Raw genomic sequence first — 19577 nt, 5'->3', positions numbered from 1 at the left:
CATGAAGGCCACTACTTATAAAACATTCAAAGAGTAAAGAGCCTAATCAGTGAAATAACATGGTGCAGTCTGTGGCTGGGGTATACAATGTTCAGACTTGTTATTCAGTTACAATTGTTGCACTCCCTTTCTACCCAGAGTTAATGCTGTCGGCATTTTACAAAGCACATCTCTAATAAACTGGAATAATTAATATAATCAACTAAATAGATTGTAATATTTGGGTAAAACATTTGGGCAATGTCCTTTTATTGTTTTGTTGCAGAGAGTAAGTTGAGAATATTAATAACACAATTAAAATACAAAGCTAGCAGGCAACTAGCTTAGCCTAGCACGAAGAAAACAAATCAGTGATGGTATGAATCTTCTCGCAACATTTGCACAAAAGATAAATATGTTTAATTTCCAATATCTCTAACTATTCCTTTATATTATCAACATGTGATGATTTTTACAAAGATGCTCAATGTTGACATAATTTTTCTCACAGGCTAGATTAGATTATGTTAATGTTTTGCGCTTTTGCAGTAATGTTGGTGAATAGCTAGAGCGGATGAACAGCATATTAGACTAGCTAACTGAACCTGAATGTTGCCTGGATTTGACTGGATCGGAAAGCTTTGCTATTCCCAGCATGCGCTTACAAAAATGGAGTACCAGACTAGTTAGAGATGACATGCTAACTGTAATGAGCCTTCTCTGTAATGGATTGACTTGATTACAAGATTTGCAAATCTCTAAAGTGCAAGCCAGCAAGAGGTTCCACATATCTCATCAGAACTACGTCCTAGATGTTCTTCATTTATCTTTTTTATAGTCGGATCGTATAGCTCCTGTCTTTAAAATCGCTACTGTGCATCTGTCACTTATACACAGAGACGTCAGGTTGTTCCTCTTGAGTGTTATGGGCGATATGTTCCCCACAACCCTACCCTATCAGCACTCGCTCACACACACATATGCAAAGACACACCATACTGCAGAGGTCCCTCTTGCATTTCTAAATGGGCTAATTTCTCTGCTGATCTGGGATTTGGGAGTTTTTTTGAAGGAGCTGACACAGATCAAGACGTTCATGGATTAAGTCTTACCTCTGCTTAAATCAAGGGAAAAGCTGACACTTTGGCAATGTACTCTTGAGGAGAACAATCAATTATTTCAGTTGGATATTTGATCCAAACAGAACAATCTTTTTTCAAATAAAAAGGACTACTTTTATGATTTCTTTGAATTGTAAAGCTGCTCTCGTTGGTGTTATCTACCTTTTCTACGGAAGTGCAGACACACAGGGATAACATCCTATTGGATGAGCCAAAAACCAAGATTCCTGAAGCTAGAGATTGAAGAGCGCTTCAGTAATCTCCTATAATCCTTTTTGTTCGCGCAGGAGATTGTCCTTCTTTAGAAGTTTCCAGCCAGACAAAGAGCTGGATAGTGTGATGGTATCAACTCTAATAGACTGGGGAGGGTGAGGAGGAGGCTAGCCACCTTACTCTGTCAAATGGGTGCAGGTTCAAGGAACTCAGCTCTCTCTCAATTATTTTTTAAATTAACTGACAAGCTCTATAGAGATTTAGCCGAGACTATCTGAGGTATTACGGCTGAGGAGTGGTCAGGAAAGGGAGTTCAGGGGTTTGATCCTTGTGTCAAAGCACTGACATACCGTTCAGATACTCGCCAAGGAATATACCCTTGGGGCTATTTCTGTATTTTAAATCAATTTCTGTAGACCTGTGAATGGGTTTCCCCCCAAACCCTAACCTGTTGTCTTTGTTTTTGAATTGTCCGAAACAGCAGAGTATTTGTTTGTTTGATGACTGCAGTAGACAACAGTGTGTAGACAATTCCCAAAGCCAAAAAATAAAAACTAATACTTTTAGTGTGTGCTCATTGGTCCCTAAAACGGACTGCTGTGAAATATTGCTCTGGAGCAATGCGCCTTTATGAGTACAGGGGTAATAAGAGACTTGAAAGGTCAGATCCTCTGTCTTGATGTTGTTTGAATGGAAAGTGTAGCCATTTGCCAAGGTCTGTATGTTTCAAAGACCCCAGGTTAAGTAATGCTACTTTAAGACTCAAGTTAATAACAAAGTACTTCCAATAGAGTTTGCAGAGCCTGTATCATTAAAGGGAAGTGGCTGCAAGCACTTTGATTAGTTTAGAAAGACAGAAACGCAGTGGCTCCATGCTGAGACCTGACATTTGAAAAGAACAGCATAGCAAATGGCAATGCTCGTGTTGAGATCTTTGGAATATTTTATGACATATGTTGAGTTTCGGAAATAGAATGTTTCTATGGGAACGTAATAGAAAAATAATAAAAGGACTACTTTTACATTGTATGTTTTTTGCAGGCTTTTTGTTCATTTTTCTATTTGGGCCACTTGAAATAAGATGGTTATTATGTCTATAATATGTTGAAGCTGTCAAAGAGACAGCTTTTTGAGGTGTAGTCGATGACTACTAAAATCAGTCTTGAATGCCCGATGACATATTGGTGTCTTTTATTTATTCGCGTTAAACTCGTCTGTCTGGCATTTCAAACGGAGAGGGCAGCATGTTAATCTGTCCCGTCAACTCGGGCAGAGTTCAAACTGAGAACAGTGTGTCACTGTGTGCTTAGCATTTGAAAGGCTGGATGTTCCAAAGTATGATTCAGCACCGCCTCACAGGTCAGGATGCTCCTATTTCATAAGGCTAATCATTCAACTAGACCTAGAGTTCTAATATAATACCACTAAGATTGCTTTTAAATCAAGACATTTTTCAAATTGAAGAATAAAATTAATACATTGGAACAACATGAACAATGAGTAGTAATGGGTTAATGTAACAGTATTACGTAATCAGGTCATACAAATATTTAATGACTTTACTGTTATGTTTCTAAAAATGTGGGATTACTAGCAGAATTACAATGTTACAATACATTTAAAAATGTAGAACAAAATACTTGACACGACAATTCATAAGTCCTAAAACACCAATAATAACACTAATTACAAAAAGTATTATTCCTTTTTTGGTATTTTTGTTTGCATTGCATTTTTTAATAAAGAGAATCCATAAATACCAGGAAGTAATCAGTTATTTTTACATTGTGATGCTTAGGTTACATTACATTTTATTAAAGGTAGCTACAGGTGATTGTAACTAAAACCATCTAAAGTAAACCTCCCAACCCTGAACATAATAATGCAGCTGTTATAAAACATTGTTAAATAGTGCCAGGGAATGATCTACCTGGCAGTCAAAGTAAATGTATTTGCTTTTATATTTCTGTGAATATAGCCGTGCAAAATATTTCTGTGTGTGTGTGTAGCTTGTTGCCCCACTTAACGGTTGTTCTTTTATAGGCAGAACTAACACACATGAAATCACAGCACACGAGCAGGAGGCACTGCCAGAGTCGATACATCTAACACACTGAATCCCCGCAATCTGCTTGAAAGTACCCTCCAAAGAAGTGGCTAAATCATGTTTTGCTTTATCTCAAACAATCCAAGAGAGGAATTTACACACAGTGTACTGACATTTTACATTTAAAAACTCTGTTTGAACCAGTCAACTGATTCTGTCTTTTTTATGAAAAAGTCTAGATGCATCATCCACTAGAAAAATACGAGCAAGAGGAATCAATAGGTTAGAGTTTATTCACAACGCTGTGGATCCTGCGGCAGAGAAACTATTCACAGACCATTCATAGAAGCTTCATCTCCATGTCAACTTTATTTTTTAAAGGTTACATTCTGGTGATTACGAAATTGTCCGACATTAGGTCAACGCTCAAATACAATTTTCAGCAGAACACTGACTCCCAGTTCAAACACTTCTGCTCATATAACTCTTCTTCGTCTATAATGCCTAAATATATTTTCAATGCTGGTCTTTCATGCTACTATATGTCATATTTTTTCAATTTTTCTTGATTCTTTCCTGATGAGTTCAGGTCCATTAGAGGTGTATGGGACCTGAGCCCCAGCTCAGTCTGACAGATGATGTGTAACCTAAGATCCCCTGGATCTTAATACTGTTGGCTGCTTTGCTCCTTGACCCACTTTGAATGATTATTCTGTCTTAGGCGAGTGGATTAGTTTCTGTCTATAGAGTCTGGAAGAAAGAAAGAGGAAATTGACCTATTGTAAAAGCACAGCCTTTAGCTGCCTCCTTGGCAGAATTAGGAAATCATATAACTCCATTTAGTCGCTCCAAAATGTATTTTTTTGTGAAAGTCAAGCTGTTAAAGTATTACCTTTTTAAATGCAATACTAAGTTATCTATACTAAGGAAACTTAAAAGACATTGACATAACTGTAAAGTGAAGATCTGTCCTCAGTCACATGATCAGTTACCTTGAATATCACACTTAATTGGCAGCACATAGTAATTGACTATGAATGCTAGTATGTTATTTCAAACACAGCATGAGTTTTTGAAGCACTTATGTGATATGGTATCAAACATGTTTAGGATTTTGATGTAACTGATTACCGAAAGAGTGGCCTTTTAACAGAAACTGTTATTTTTTGCCAACCAGGACAAAGTACCCAAACATTTGTCAACACCAATTTCAGTCAAATCGTCTCACTTCCCGGGAGTAGATTGAGAATACCCAGTGGGAGTGGAGCTAGAAAACAACCACACCCAATTTGGTGTAAATAATGGTCAAAATGAGGGTTTTCTCCTGGCTATAGTGATGTTACTGATGCCTTGCTTCATTCTCCAAAGCCATTTTATGAAACGTCGCTTGCTGTTGTGATTTCCACTCGCAACATGAGGTAACAGAAGTCCATTTCAACCATCATGATCAACACCATTCCATTTCCTCCCAGGTCTCATCGCTCACCGCCAGTCTTTGTGTATTATTGCAGGGTTCACAAGTTCACAAACACACAAGTTCAATGGTTGCCACAGGGTTTTTATCCCCGGGGGAAAAACGATATTTACACAGAACACTGATGTAACTGGTAGAACATATTAAATCAGGCCCCATGTGGTGCTGTGTTTTCAGGAGCTTAGATGGTGAATTAACCCTCGAGCACACCCTAAAAACAAATGTAGACAAACAGCAACGTTAACATGTCACAGAAAGACATACAGACAAATAAATGTGCAAGACTTGCAGCTATTACATTCAATAAATAACCCAAACGAGAAAAATGCCGTATTTGGCTTGTTATTGTGTTGCAATTTACTTCTGTACAGTTTCCAAAACATGGCCAGAGCTGCAGTAATATATCTCTGAGTTAGCATTGTGAAAGTTCATGGTTGTGTTATTGTAGTAATAAATGTGATTGAGGGGGCGCCTTAGAAAGTTACATTCTCCCCCGGTCCAAGGTTGCATAGTCATTTCAGATATAAGCAAAAGTGGTGAAAGGCTAACCTTGGCATTGAACATGCGGGATAACCAAAGATGGAAGAAGACGCAGACTTTTATGGTGTTAGTGTTTAAAGGAAAGTGGTGCTGTAAGAGAAGACTATAACTGAAAAAAAGGTTTTAGGGGGTAACATATTAGTACAATAACAGAAACATCTTGAGAACAGGAACATTGTTATATTCACTCTCAGAGCTTCTTGTAGAAAAGGTTTTTCATCTGTTTTTGTCTTTTTGTTTCTCAAAATACCCAACTATACATTTACAGGATATGTATTTTCCTCGCTCTCGTCTGCAAAGTAGTTATTATCTTTCGCAAAATGTCCGTTGCCATGAAAGACCTGATCCTAATTTCAACTCAAATGGTTTGTTTTTCTCCCCCATGCAGGGATCATCAGGACGGCCTTATCTGAGATGGACCGGGAAGCCAGAGAACACTACACCGTCGTTATCCAAGCCAAAGACATGGCGGGCCAGGTGGGGGGGCTCTCCGGCTCCACCACCATCAACATCACACTGACGGATGTGAACGACAACCCACCAATGTTCCCCCAAAGTGGGTATACTTTTTCTTTACTTAAACACAACAGCTTAGCTAACAAAATACAAACTGTAGTTCACATTTGTACAGAACAAAAAAGCAACAGTTAATTGAATTATAATTAGGCTACACTGTGTTTGACCCTAGCCTCTATTTAAAGACCCTGAGAAAGAAATGTGGTGCCAGAAGGCTCATTCGGGAAAATAACCAATGTAATGGTTATGTAGACCTATTAACCTGAATACATAGTTTATATTCAATTAAATGGCCAAGTCGTTCATGGAAATCGTATCAGCTTGTTCTCAGCCAGTTTGGCCTTGAGCAGCAGGCCTCCACCACAGAAGCCTGAGGCAGTCAAATTACACCAAGTCATTTCTAAAAGGAGACTGTACTGTGTTTCCTTGTTGGAGATGCTTAGCAAATGGATGTGACAACGCTATTATTACATATTAAAGACAAGTTAATAAACTGTGAAGGACTCTTCATTTTAAAGACCAAATCAATATTTGTTGTATTTCCAGTGGAAACAAATCTTTAAATGATATATTGTTTTGTAGATGCAATGATTAAGCTTAGATCAATCTTTAGGTTTTAACGAGCAAAGCATTATTAATTAAGGCTTTCCCTCTCGGCCCTTTTTGACATTCCTCGCTGTTATACTCCATTATTATGAGTCAGTCATTTAATATTGCAATAAAAGTTTCCATAATTAGCTATATGAGACCAACATTCATTAAAAGCTTCTGTTTTTGCTGTCTGAATTATCTCCATTTTTAATGATAATTGTAAGTAATGACAAAGTTGTGATTTGTTGTCTCATCAAGACAAATCCCCCAGTGCTCTGACTTTTTTATGTCTTGCTGCAGTTAGAAACTATTTCAAAAGCATCTAATTCATCTGAATAATCATCCGCCTCGGAGTTTGATCTGCTCCATTGCAGCGCTATGAACCTTGGTTAAGCATTTAATGTCGATTGAACTGTGCAGAGTAAGTTTAATGACATTTCCTCGGGGACAGATAGTGACAGAATGAAGTTGCTTAGTGTAGCCCTTTTTGGAAGAACATTCAGACAACGTTGCGGGACAAGTCAAGTCCTGTTTATAGGGTGTTCTGCTGTCTCTTAACACATGAAGGTTCATCCACAGAAAATTACCAGCTGTACGTCCCTGAATCGGCTCAAGTAGGAAAACCGGTGGGGAAGATCAAAGCCACTGATGAGGACCTTGGCGTCAATGCAGACATCAAGTACAGCATCATTAACTCCGAAGGGGCCAACACGTTCTCCATCTCCACGGAGAGGGACACGAGAGAGGGGATCATAAGCCTCAAAAAGGTAGGCTGTCTACAAAACAAAAATGTGTGCTTTCAGAGACCACAGAGTGTGCTAGGCCTCCTAAGGGAGCCCCGAACCAGGCTGAAAACCAAGGGTGACTGTGCCTTTGAGGCGGTGGCCCCAAGGCTCTGGAACTAACTCCCTCAGAAAATAAAAACCTCGGCCTCAATAGAGATTTTTAAGGGGCAGTTAAAGACCCACCTCCTCCGACAGGCCTTTGGGCCGTCGGAGGAGGTGAGTTAGTAGCTGTCTTTTACTGGTGTTTTATCCTATGTATTACCTGCTGTTGTTTTATGCCTTTTATTCTACATGTTATAGTTGTACTGTGAATTGTGTACTCTACTGTAAAGCACTTTTTACATCCGTGTTGAGAAGGGTGCTATATAAATAAAGTTTTACTTACTTGCTAACAGCTGATAGAAGTAATGCACTTTAAAGGCCACCTATTATACACAATCAACTTCTTCATGTCTTGTATACATAAACATGTGTGTAAACAGATTCTGAACATTTCAGAAAAAAGATTCTCTCTCTTTTTGTCCTGATCCATTCATAGAAAAACCTGTCTGTAAATGAGCTGATCAGATTTTGGCCACTTTATGATGTCATAACGATTTTTTGGCTTGTGTAACCATTAGCCAATAACCAACCAAGGTAACCCCCCCCCCCCCCCCCCACCTTATCACCTGAATCTCCTCCTAGAGCACCATTGTGTTCTTTTTAACTAAATATCTCTCAGAGGGGCGTGGGGAGGGGCTCCTTATTTTCATCTCAAGTAACAGACAGAGAATCAGCACTTTGGAAACAGGGCTGAAACAGAGGGGATTATGGGTAATGCTGCAATGCACAACTTGTTTGGTATTTCAAGCCAAACACTTCAGAGACATGTTTTGTATATATCTGAGACCTATAACACATTGATGAAAAACAGTATAATAGGGGTGGTAATTCTCTAATAAAAAAAAACATCCTATTCCAAAAGATATTTTATAATGACTTTTGAAGAACTGTTTAACTTAAATCAAATCATTAATGAGGGTTCTATATGCAGCTAAAAAAAAAGCATGCACTATAATTGGATCTCTTGTCAAAGCACGTGGCACTAAGATGTCCAATTTGTCTAATCGAAACACATGCTGTTAGCCATGAGTTAGCATTCACTTCTCTACACTAGTTCCATCCCGATAAAGTGTATCTACTTAGTACTGTGCTAATGTATCCCCCCCTCCCCCCTCCCCGACAGCCTCTTAACTATGAGAGAAAGAAGACCTACACTCTTCACATCGAGGGGACCAACACACATGTGGATCCTCGTTTCTCTTATCTCGGCTCCTTCAAAGACACCGCCACCCTTAAAATCACAGTGGGGGACGTGGACGAGGCTCCCGTATTCTCCATAGATCATTACATCATGGACGTGTACGAGAACTCGCCGAGCGGCACGGAGGTGGGCGCCGTAACAGCTCGAGACCCCGACAGCAGGAACAGTCCTGTTAGGTGAGACTCTTGAACTCCTACGTCTGCAGAGATGATTACAAGTATTCAGCGGCTTTATGGCATCCTGTCTCTTAGTTGTGCATCATTGAATATAATTGAAGATCTACATTTTTGTCTTGTGTAGCAATATCACACACTGCGGAAGCAAAGGGGTAGAGAGGGGGTTGTTAATATTATGAGACTTATTTAGAGGCTTAGTGGTCTTTCATGCGGCCAATGGAACTATGTCACTTTGTCAACTAATTGGCTCTCGCAAATGTCATATTTTTTAAACATGTTTTTTTCTTTGCCAGATTGGTATCTAGAAATGTCCAAAAAAAGGCTGGTCACCATATCAGTTTGGATTTGTTTAGTTGGTAAAGCCTACCATTTTCAGCCAATCATTTTTGTTATTAGGGTTGGTGCATATTTTGCATAGCTGAAATCATCAGGATATTGCTTGCTTATTCATTCAGCTTTTGATTAGTTTCCTGCATTTTGGTTTACTAGTTGGATGTGTTTTCTGCATAAAAACGGAGGTGCCTTTGATTTGTCCTTTGAGGTTTAAGTCTAATGAGATTATTTCTACCTCCGAGAAATGTTTGTCTAACTAAGACTCCAATTTGCATGTCATATCTCTGCCCCAAAATAATGTTTACTTTTCGATATTTGCATTTTTCTAGCATTCATTTGGAATCTATTTCTTAACACTTTGGTTTACTTTCTTAGGTATGTGTCACTCTGCACTTGTAATGCATTATTTGTGATACAATTTCATCATATGCAATATTTTCTTTCTTTTTGCACCATATGACAATTTCCCTAATATTCAGACTGCAGATGTTTCAGATACTAGCAACAGTGTTTCCCCTAGGATGGAGTCATAGCAGCGGTGCTAAGGCACGTGGGCCCAAAAATCGGCCCTGCCAGTACATACAGTGGCAATGTCTCAAGATCTAGCAAAAATACACCTTTATTGAACATACAGTAACACAAATAGTACAAATCCACATAACAAACAATCAAAAACGAAAAAGGGTCGCCACTTATTATTTTTTTAATAATAAAAAAAAAAGTTATTTTATACAATAGCGCCGCCGCTATTTGTATATAGGGGAAACACTGACCAAATAAGAAACATTATGTTAAATAGATTGAAAATGGTGCTGCATTATATTTAATAGCTTCTTTGTTTGTTCCTGCGACTCTTCATGCCCTAAGCATTTCACGTACCCTCTAAATATCAGCAATATACATTGTGAACCTGTCTCATTATTTGGCATCATCTGATGGATGGTTGTTTTCTCTACAAGTCTGAAAGTAACCTGAGGCAATACAACTGCTTAGCACATTAGTATGCATTCAAAACACATACTTGTGGACTGTTGAAAAAAGATTGATGTTACCCTGAGGCAATGGACTAATCCTAGGTGTTCGCTCTGCACAGGTAGCTCGCTTCGTGCACTGCTTGTGTTAATTTGAATTCCCTGCATAGCCTCAGTGTAAATGATGGAGTAGCTGTAAACATGAAGCTCCTTGTGAGATTAGGTTTTACTAATATATCAATAAGAAGTAATTATCTGGTGCTTTTACATGTTATAGTGCCACAGTTCAAAGCCTTGCTGTAGGATGCAGCGCAGGAATCCTTAAAAGCATTCACCTCTGGGCATCTTTTTAAAAAAAAGTTGCTCTCTCTTACAAATATCTTCTCATCGAGAATCTGACAAGGAATTATACATTTCTATTGTTTTCCACTTTCACTTAGTCTACAAATATTTAAACTTACTCCAGCTCTAATCACAACTACCAAATATGAATTTATTTTCGAAATGTTAACCTTTTTAAATGTAAGTTTGTTTACTTAATGGCAGATATATAAATGTTTGGTATGTCATTGATTAGCCACAGATTTGATGTTGATACTAGAAACCAGGAAATAGCCCATTTGTGCCCATTAGAGTAAACATGAGAAACGGCTCTGGGGGGAAATAGTAAATGGTGCCATTTTGAAGATATAATCAAATTAAATGCTGTTAATGTAATGGCTTTTGGCACAACACATGTGGTTTATTGTGGCTACATGTGGACATTTGTATCATTAAGGGCCAGAGTGGCTATTTTGGAAACACAGTTTATTATAGACTTATTATACGGGCTGAAGTTGAAATTCCAAAAAAGGAAATTGATCCCGGCCAAAACGATTGAACACAAATAATCGCCACAGATGGTACTAGTGTTGCATAAGGGTTAAGAACAGTGTCTTATGCCTGTAATAATGTCCTGGTGATCTGTTCAGTTCTGCATGAAGCTCAATTTCAAATGGGAGAAAGACTCGGGGTAAAATGACTCTTTGAATCATGTCGGTATTTTAAGACTTTGTGAGAGATTGGATGTAAACAAGAAGTTAATCTACATATGAAAGGGTTTCCCTGCACTCCTTGTGGGATACCTTGTCCTCGGCCATTCCTACAGAACATCACTCCCAATGTTCAGCTCATAAAGAGGAAGCTAACGAAACATATTTCCATGACAGACACTTGAACCCAGAGAAAAAAGCAACTGAACCACTGCTCCCCGTGTTGGTATCAGAATACAACGCAGCAGGGATCAGTATTTGGCTCTCTTTGATCATCACAAGTCTTGCCAATGAATGCAATAAAATAAACATCTTATTGAAGTGACATTTCTAATCTCAGTCTGGTCTTGATATCTAAATAAGCTAACAAAGACTTGACAGCTCATTGCCTCGGGTTGCTCTTAAATACATTATCATAATCATAATCAAACCGTTTGAAAAGTTGACTTTGAAGCACTTCATGGACTCGAGTCAGCCCCAGCTTCAGCTTGTATTAACTGAGTAACATGCTTCTTGGTAGAAGAAGTACATAATTGGACATTTTCAAAAGTATATATGTTTTGTTGTGTTTTGTCTATAACCCATGAAAGTTACATTTCACTTTTTTATTGAACTAGCAATTGTGTTGTTTGGTTAAAGGCAGCGTCTTTCTGATCTGCTATGCTATAGGCTTTCAGCTGTCTTGATGTTTGCATACTTTTACACAAACTATGCCAAAGATGGAGGCTATTATTGTGCATATGGAAATATGAAGCAGTTGTTGCAACAAAAAAAAATGTTTCCCTCTATTAAGCTGTTCTGGAACATAATGAATGCATGATGTAACATTGTGTTCTTTTAGCTAGTTCTCTGCAGAAATAAGAAAATAACCAAAAAATAAATGCAACAAGAACCAAGATGTATCTGCAGCAGCAGTAAAAACAACATGTTTTTCTTCTTCTCTGCGCCCTAAACTCACTGTTACTGCAACAGCCTTCATGCTCTTATCATTCCAGAGCCTTTAATACATCTTGACAACATTTCTACCGAGGGAAGATATAAATGCAATCCTGGTGTTAATATCCCTGTACCATTTCCGTCATTCATGCTAGCTGCAAACGGAGGCTGTATTACTCAAGAGAATTAATGCTGGATTAAAGGTGTAAATTGTTCATTCAGAGATACATTAGGTAACACACAGTCAATGCTCATTTCGTGCTTGAACTTGTGAGTTGAGCAGCAGTAATGTTTCCGCTATGCTTTCATTGGCTGCTTTTCTTTAGTTTGATAACAGCGTGGCGAGAAAGCCATTACTACAGTGTAAACATTACCAGCAGAACTTCGCCTTTTGTTGTTATTAAATATTGAAGGTAACTGCTCTTGACTTATAAATATGTATTTTCAGAAAAGAGTTGAAAGTCTATTTAAAAGCAGTAGGGTTTATTCTATTAATTTTCTTAGGATAAGACTTTGAATACCACAGAACCATAACAGCATCCTCTTTGTTTTTTTGCTGGTTCTATACAGTACACTGCTTAGTTTTGGTCGACTGAATTTCAGTTTGCTGTGTGATATAAGTAAGCAAATATGTTTTCTAATGCCTCCAGTCATTGCTGAAACACATGAAGTACCTGCATTATGTTCTGAGGCATTTAAGTAACTTCTATTTGGCTGAAAAGGGCACCGATTTAACACAAAGGATAGTTTACTGATAAAGAGCAGTATTTTTCAGTTTCTGAAAACAGCCTTATAATGTGCTATGTGGCTCTCTAAAAAGAGCTTCCCAAAGGTAATGACAACAGTTATCTCGCATAGGGCTTGTAGACTGCTAACTACGCTGAACAAAAATATCTGGGGGGGGTCCGAAAAGTCAGTATCTGGTGTGAGGGTTAGGGTTAGGGTAATGTTGTGAATCGAGTGGCCCATGTTGGTGGTGGGGTTATGGTATGGGCAGGCGTATGTTATGGAAGACGAACACAGGCCACTCGATTCACAACATTACCCTAACCCTAACCCTCACACCAGATACTGACTGGTTTTCGGACCCCCCCAGACCCCCCCCAATAAAGCAAAAATGCACGTTTCAGAGTGGCCTTTTATTGTGGCCAGCCTAAGGCACACCTGTGCAATAATCATGCTGTCTAATCAGCATCTTGATATGCCACACCTGTGAGGTGGGATGGATTATCTCGGCAAAGGAGAAGTGCTCACTATCACAGATTTTTTCCGATTTGTGAACAATATTTGAGAGAAATGGTTATTTTGTGTAAATAGAAAATGTTTTAGATCTTTGAGTTCATCTCATGAAAAATGGTAGCAAAAACAAAAGTGTTGCATTTATATTTTTGTTCAGTGTACTAACAGGAAGAAGAGTGAAACAATTGTATATGTGTAGTGGTAAAAAAGAAGTTAGGGTTTGTGTTATAACAATATATTGAGTACATATCGTCACTTAGTGTGATAGACCAGCATCACCACATTGCTTCTATTTGGACTGATGCATTTGTTTTACATTGTTGTTCTCCCCATGGTAGGTGCTTGCCCTTGTACTTTGTAAGAACATGCTCGTCACTGATCAATTTGACAGTCCTGAAGCGACGCAGAGACTACGCGGTAAAAGCACAACATTTACCGACATCAACATTCAGTTTCCGCCCCGTCAATATGCTCCAACAGATGGACAGACGCAATGAGAACAAAAAGGGAAAATCCAGTCTGTGTTATGAATGTAATAGTCTGACATCGAAAGCTCATAATGGACAGACACAGCCAAAACAAACTTTTCCGCCATTTCCTAAAAAGACGTCAGTAGCAATTTTCGGACAAATTCAAAGATATTTGAACCGAAAGCGCTTGTAGCGGTCGTGCCAAAAAGTCAGAGTGTTTTGAACCCCCTATGGTGAAGCACTATTTTCGAAACACTCTCTCCACAATGGAAACAATTGACAAAAACATGCTGGCACTAAGAACTAAAAGGACAGTTTTTAACCATCAATCTTGACACTTTTTAGACAACATAATGTATGCTTACTGGACACTTCCAACTAACAGTGTCCTGCAGAATATCCAATGTCCTCTTAATCGTTTTTTCTTGCCATCACTGTGATTTTTGTATCTGGAGTGGATACATTATTTTACATTGTCCTTGCATTAATAGGTACTTCTTGGACAGCAAAGAGGAAGGAGTGCGGTACTTCAGGATCGATGAGAGCAGTGGATTAATACGGACCACTCAGTCTCTGGACAGGGAAGACATGTCCTGGCACAATATAACTGTGATGGCCTCGGAGGTTGGTAGGTACCCAGGCTTCTTTCCTTTAACTCAATGTGTACAAGTGGGCGAGGGGATATAATGCACCAGCTGCGTCTCTATGTGGTTTTTCAAGAGCGGGCAGCATTTTTATCGTAAATAAGTGTAGCCTACAGATGCATCGGGACATAAAAATTGTTTTGACATTTTGTAATAGGGTAAGTTAATGAGGAGATATTGAGTTACGCTCATACCACACAAGATATTCTCTTCACCTTCTGACATCTACATATTTAAACACCCGTGTTGGATACCTTCAGGGACTGTAGTAAACACATGAAATGCTATTATCCAGTTGCCGGAAAGAGGCAGTTAAATAGATTGCTCTTTCTTTCCACACTCATCTTGTTTAGCCCCGGGCTAATAGGAGACATTCTAAATCGTAAGCAAAATTGCATTGAAATCATGGTGAGCTTTGTGCCACAACAGCGTGATTTAAAGAAAACCAATTCTGAAATGATGGTAGGTGCTGGAGACATACAAAAAAGGTTTCATCCCTTTCCCACAAGATAACAAGACAGCCTCAGGGGGTCATATAACCAGAGAGCATTCCTGGATCAAAATCACAGTGTGTAAGATAGGAGATGAAATCAATATCAACAAAATGGAACTTTAAAAAAAGAAGAAGGAAATACTACATCAATCTGCACTGCAAACCTCTTTGTTTAATATCAGAATAAAAGCACCCTTTAAGCACAGATAATTGATTAGCAAGGACTGCCCCTTATTCGTCAACTAATCAGTGATTCTTGTCTTTTTCAACTTGATTTATTGGTCATTTTGAAAAGCTTTTTCCATGCCAAATGACCTATTTCTGAGAAATATATCTGGTCAACTAATCGTAATAGGCAAATAAAACTGTCAATTGTTAACCTTCTATCAATCGCACTGTGGCATTCCTATACCTGTTCACAAGCTGCAAGATGTATCACTAGTATCAGTAATATCCAAACTACAATAGTATTTAAACACAGTATACTTATTAGTTATAGTGGGAGTAGCAATTAACATCTGGAGAAAACAGGGAGTTATGACTTCATTTGCATATTGATTGGAATGCATTCAAATAGGTTACAGTGTATTTTTCTTATAATTAACTACAACATCGAATTAGTCCCAATTGTTTCAATGTCCTTTCCTGCATTGGAAATTAATTAAATCAATGCAGGCCCTGCTAACTTCAAGAATTGCTATCAGGTAATTTGGCTAATTTGTAATCACAATTAGGCAAATATCTTTCCTACCAACAGAGGTGCTGCATGCTAATGTTTCTTTATCTCTCCACCACCCTTTAGTCTTCAAGGGTACAATTACAATCCAAGACACTGTCAAAATGCAAAGTTATAATTGTTAGCAGTACTGTATGTAAAAGAGCAAGGACGCAGAGTCAGAGACACAAAGAAGTCAGTTCAAAGACTTTAACCGACGCCTGATAGCCAATTTGAGAATGAATGCATGATTGAATTTCACTGTTGGTTTTAAAATTATATTATGTTAAAAAAGAAGAAAAACACTCGTATCATTAGGTCCAGGTATAAAAACCAAAAGAAGCATGTACTAAGTAGCACAAATACTTCATCAACAATACAGCATTTTATTATTTTCAAACCCAGATGTAGAAAATAATGACTCTTTGCATAGTATTGCTAATAGCAAATGTCCTTATACATTCCTATATTTAATGCAACTCAGCGATACCCATACTTGTCAACCCTCCCGATTTTCGGCCTCTCCCGGTTTCCTCCCGGGGTCATATTTCTCCCGCATTTCTCCCGATTTCTGACAAAATCAGATTTACACACCACTGTTTCCACTCGGACTTTAATACAGCTACACCATTGTTTGGTTTCCATGGTAACACGTCTCTTTAGTAGCGCGCGCAACTCAAAGTCTGAGAGGGTGAGGCAGATATTCACAGAAAACAGAACAAGAATCGACAACTACTCTACTCTCTGCTCACTCCTTTCCTGTAAAATACAGGTCCAGCCCACAAATATGCTCCATCAAGGACGGTGCTACAGGCCGCAAGTCAGTGCACTTACAAATACAATAAGCATGTTAATGGTAATATAACAGCTCCGGCGATCCACTAGCACCCCCTTCCCCCCGCCCCCCCAATTTTGCATTTTGAAATTCTCCCGATTTCTGAGGTCTAAAGGTTGGCAAGTATGGCGATACCCCGGTCTGTTTATAATACAGTAGTTCCAATGGCAGACTTTCTCTAGACACCAACAAAACACCACGCATGTAAACCTTGATGCACAAGATAAAGTAAATCTGGAAACCTTAATTTAATAGAAAGAGTGCCGCAGCTGCACGACTTCTTCATATTGAAGGTTTTTGCTGAGCGAGCATGCTATTTCTCATACTGTACAACAGACTCACACCTGGAAGCTGTAAAAAGGTTATTTCTCTAAAAAAGGACCCAGGTGCACCAATGGTTCGAAGGTTGAAGTGCCCTTGAGCAAGGCAGCACAAAAATCATGGTGGGTTGAGTTTTTAGGCTGATGGAAGACTAGGTTATTGTATTTGCCAATATTTAATCATAAATCTATAACTGTCTATAATTTGTGTGCAAAATGTAACACATTCTGTCAATATTGTACTTACTTCATACAAGCCTCATACTGTATATTTGAAATCATAAATCTGTATTCCATAGGGCAAATCATTGTTCCATAATGTATTTCTAATTCCAGTGGTGGCTATTCTGTTTCCATTCAGACTGTAACTTTAAATTTAAATGAGGATGTAAGGCTTCCGATTAACATGCCTCATGAGTTGCTTGTGAAGCGCAAGGGGCAAATAATGCATCACAACCAAGCACACCAATGGGAATATGCTGCACACAGATGATCAGATGTGCTTTCAAATCCAAAATTGCCTTCTGCATTTCACGTCCCTAACTGCTTTATAGTAAAGTAAAAACCCATAAGCCGTGCGACGAGAAGAGCACAGTGTCCCAGTTTAGAATTACAGTGGTGATGCTCTACTTTGTTATTAAGGCTTACATTTGACTTTCATCTCCTCTGCTGCAGACAACCCCAGCCTCCTCAGCCATGTTCCTGTTACCGTCCAGGTGCTGGATGTGAACGACAATCCGCCAGAAATAGCTACAGACGAGGAGGTCATTGTGTGTGAGAGCTCCAGGCCGGGACAGGTGAGCATCTAGGATTCAACTAGAACAATCTGCAACCACTATTTCTCCTCCCTTATCTCTCCACGCATTTTCAAATCTGTCCACCGCTGTGCTGTTACCTCATTCTCCTCCCTGCCTGCATGCATTCTCCTCTAAACTAATATTTCCTTGGGTAGTTTGGCCCCTCACCGAGCTGAGCAGTAAGAAACAGCAAAGGCGTGTGAGCGAGCTGCTTAATCATCCAAAATGAGTATCTCAGCAGCAAACCATGACAGCATTAAATCGGAACTCATTCCAATTTGCTCTCAGTAGTGTTTGATTCATTCAAATTAGGAAGGTTTTTGAGATATAGAGCAATCAGCAGCGTGAAAATGGCTAAAAAGGCGCTTTGGCAAAGGATGATGGAGTAAAGGCACAACTAAAATCATGTTTGATAGCATTTTTTAAAGCTAGTGAAGGAAAAGTTTGAATTAAGGTTTGCCTTACATTTGAATTAAGGTTGCATTATAGCCTCAGGGTTCTTGGCCCATGAGGGATGTGTGGGAAGAATTCTAACGTCTGTAATGAGACAGTGGCATACAGCCATTTAACTGACAACCTATGTGAAAAAATAGAGCTGCTAATTGATGTTTGAGCATCTGTCTGCATTTGACACCAATGTATCGTATAACCCTAACCCTTAAACAATTATGTTACTGGCAATGGGAATGTTGATTCAGAGTATTCATACGTTGCCCTATTTTAAATGTGGCCGGTGCCAATGTTAATAGCATGTTAACATCTAATAGAACACCAGGTGGTGCGTGGATGTGTCTGAATCAAATGTGTAATCACACTGATATGTGCTAGCTAGAGGTGTACAAACACGTCTTTATACACATATTTGTAAATTATTTTGTTAAACCAATAAAATCACCCGTCTGTGTTTCTTCACCTGAAATGGGTGTGGTTTATATTGGCACGTCATACGGTTCATTTCTTAATTCATGTTTTAGAGATAGGAAACAGTCCTCTAAGCTCACAGATTTCTCAAATGAGACCGAGGACACATTAAACTGCCATTACGCTCTAAACCAAAACTTACATTATGCAGAACTTTGCAACCACTCAGAAGCCAACCATGGGTGTTGTATCCTCAGGCAAGCATTTAAAACCAGTATTGCTTCCTTTCTTTCCAGACATCCCATTATCGTGAGTTCAAAGACTAATCAAGAGGCAGTTAGCTTTATACATTGATGTAAAAAACAAATTCACTTTGAATCCACACTAGAAGAAAGATAACTGTCATACTCAGCCAAAAGCATCCACAAAGGGCATCCTAATACATCAGAGTGAAAGACAGAAGCTTGTGCAGGTATAGCAGCAGCACAACAACAACATCGCAAATCTCACATTGGAGATGAAAACCCTCCTTTAAAACCGAGGCTATCGTGTCATTTTTCTCTCAAGGCTGGCTCCCTTTCCCACTGTCACTTTGAGGTTTACCAATTAAGAACTACAAGCTGACACAAGTGGCAGCGAGGTTGCCGTGAAAGCACTTCTGTCATTTCTAGATGCAAGCCTACACAAGTCAAATTGTTCAGAAATCCGAGTCCGTGTCTGTAGTTTAAAGCAATGTTTTTCAAAGTGGGGGCCCCGACCCCCCGGGGGGCTGCCAGGGGGCACCAGGGAAGGGTCACGCAAAGTTTGAGGCAAAGGGGAATTTTTATTTTTTTTAAAGTTACATTTTTTTATTTTTTTTATTTTATTAATAACTGCATATCTATCAATCTATGTGTCCTTTGATGCCAATCTTTTAATATGTTTTGCTTATTCATATATATATATATTTTTTTTAAATCACATGACCGCCCTTCAAGCCAATCAGAATCGAGCTGCCGCTACTGAGAGTGAAACTGAGTATCTGCTCAGCTTTTGGAGCAAGTGAGAGCTAGTGAATATTTCGCTCTGCAGCTGGATGAGAGCACGGATGTAGCAAATATTGATGTTTATATATATGAATATAAATATGTTTATTGTTAATATTACTGTTTAAAATTATATAATATTATAAAGACAGAAATCACTTT

General features: G+C 38.8%; 1 protein-coding gene across 2 annotated transcripts in view; it reads left to right on the top strand.

The window, feature by feature from the left end:
• The window catches only part of LOC307026122 (cadherin-18), a 75134-nt gene that overhangs the window by 38169 nt on the left and 17388 nt on the right, over window positions 1–19577 (top strand). For both annotated transcript variants that reach the window (XM_079661267.1, XM_079661268.1), the window contains exons 5-9: window positions 5763–5930; window positions 7061–7248; window positions 8492–8745; window positions 14217–14353; window positions 17408–17529. In XM_079661267.1, coding sequence (XP_079517393.1) covers window positions 5763–5930; window positions 7061–7248; window positions 8492–8745; window positions 14217–14353; window positions 17408–17529 — 869 coding nt within the window. The remainder of the gene's footprint in view (window positions 1–5762; window positions 5931–7060; window positions 7249–8491; window positions 8746–14216; window positions 14354–17407; window positions 17530–19577) is intronic.

This window comes from Notothenia rossii (genome assembly GCF_949606895.1).
Source record: "Notothenia rossii genome assembly, chromosome: 12".
NCBI classification, from domain to species: Eukaryota; Metazoa; Chordata; class Actinopteri; order Perciformes; family Nototheniidae; genus Notothenia; species Notothenia rossii.
The sequence above is the reverse complement of the archived record's forward strand: the minus strand, read 5'-3'. Positions and strand labels throughout refer to the sequence as shown.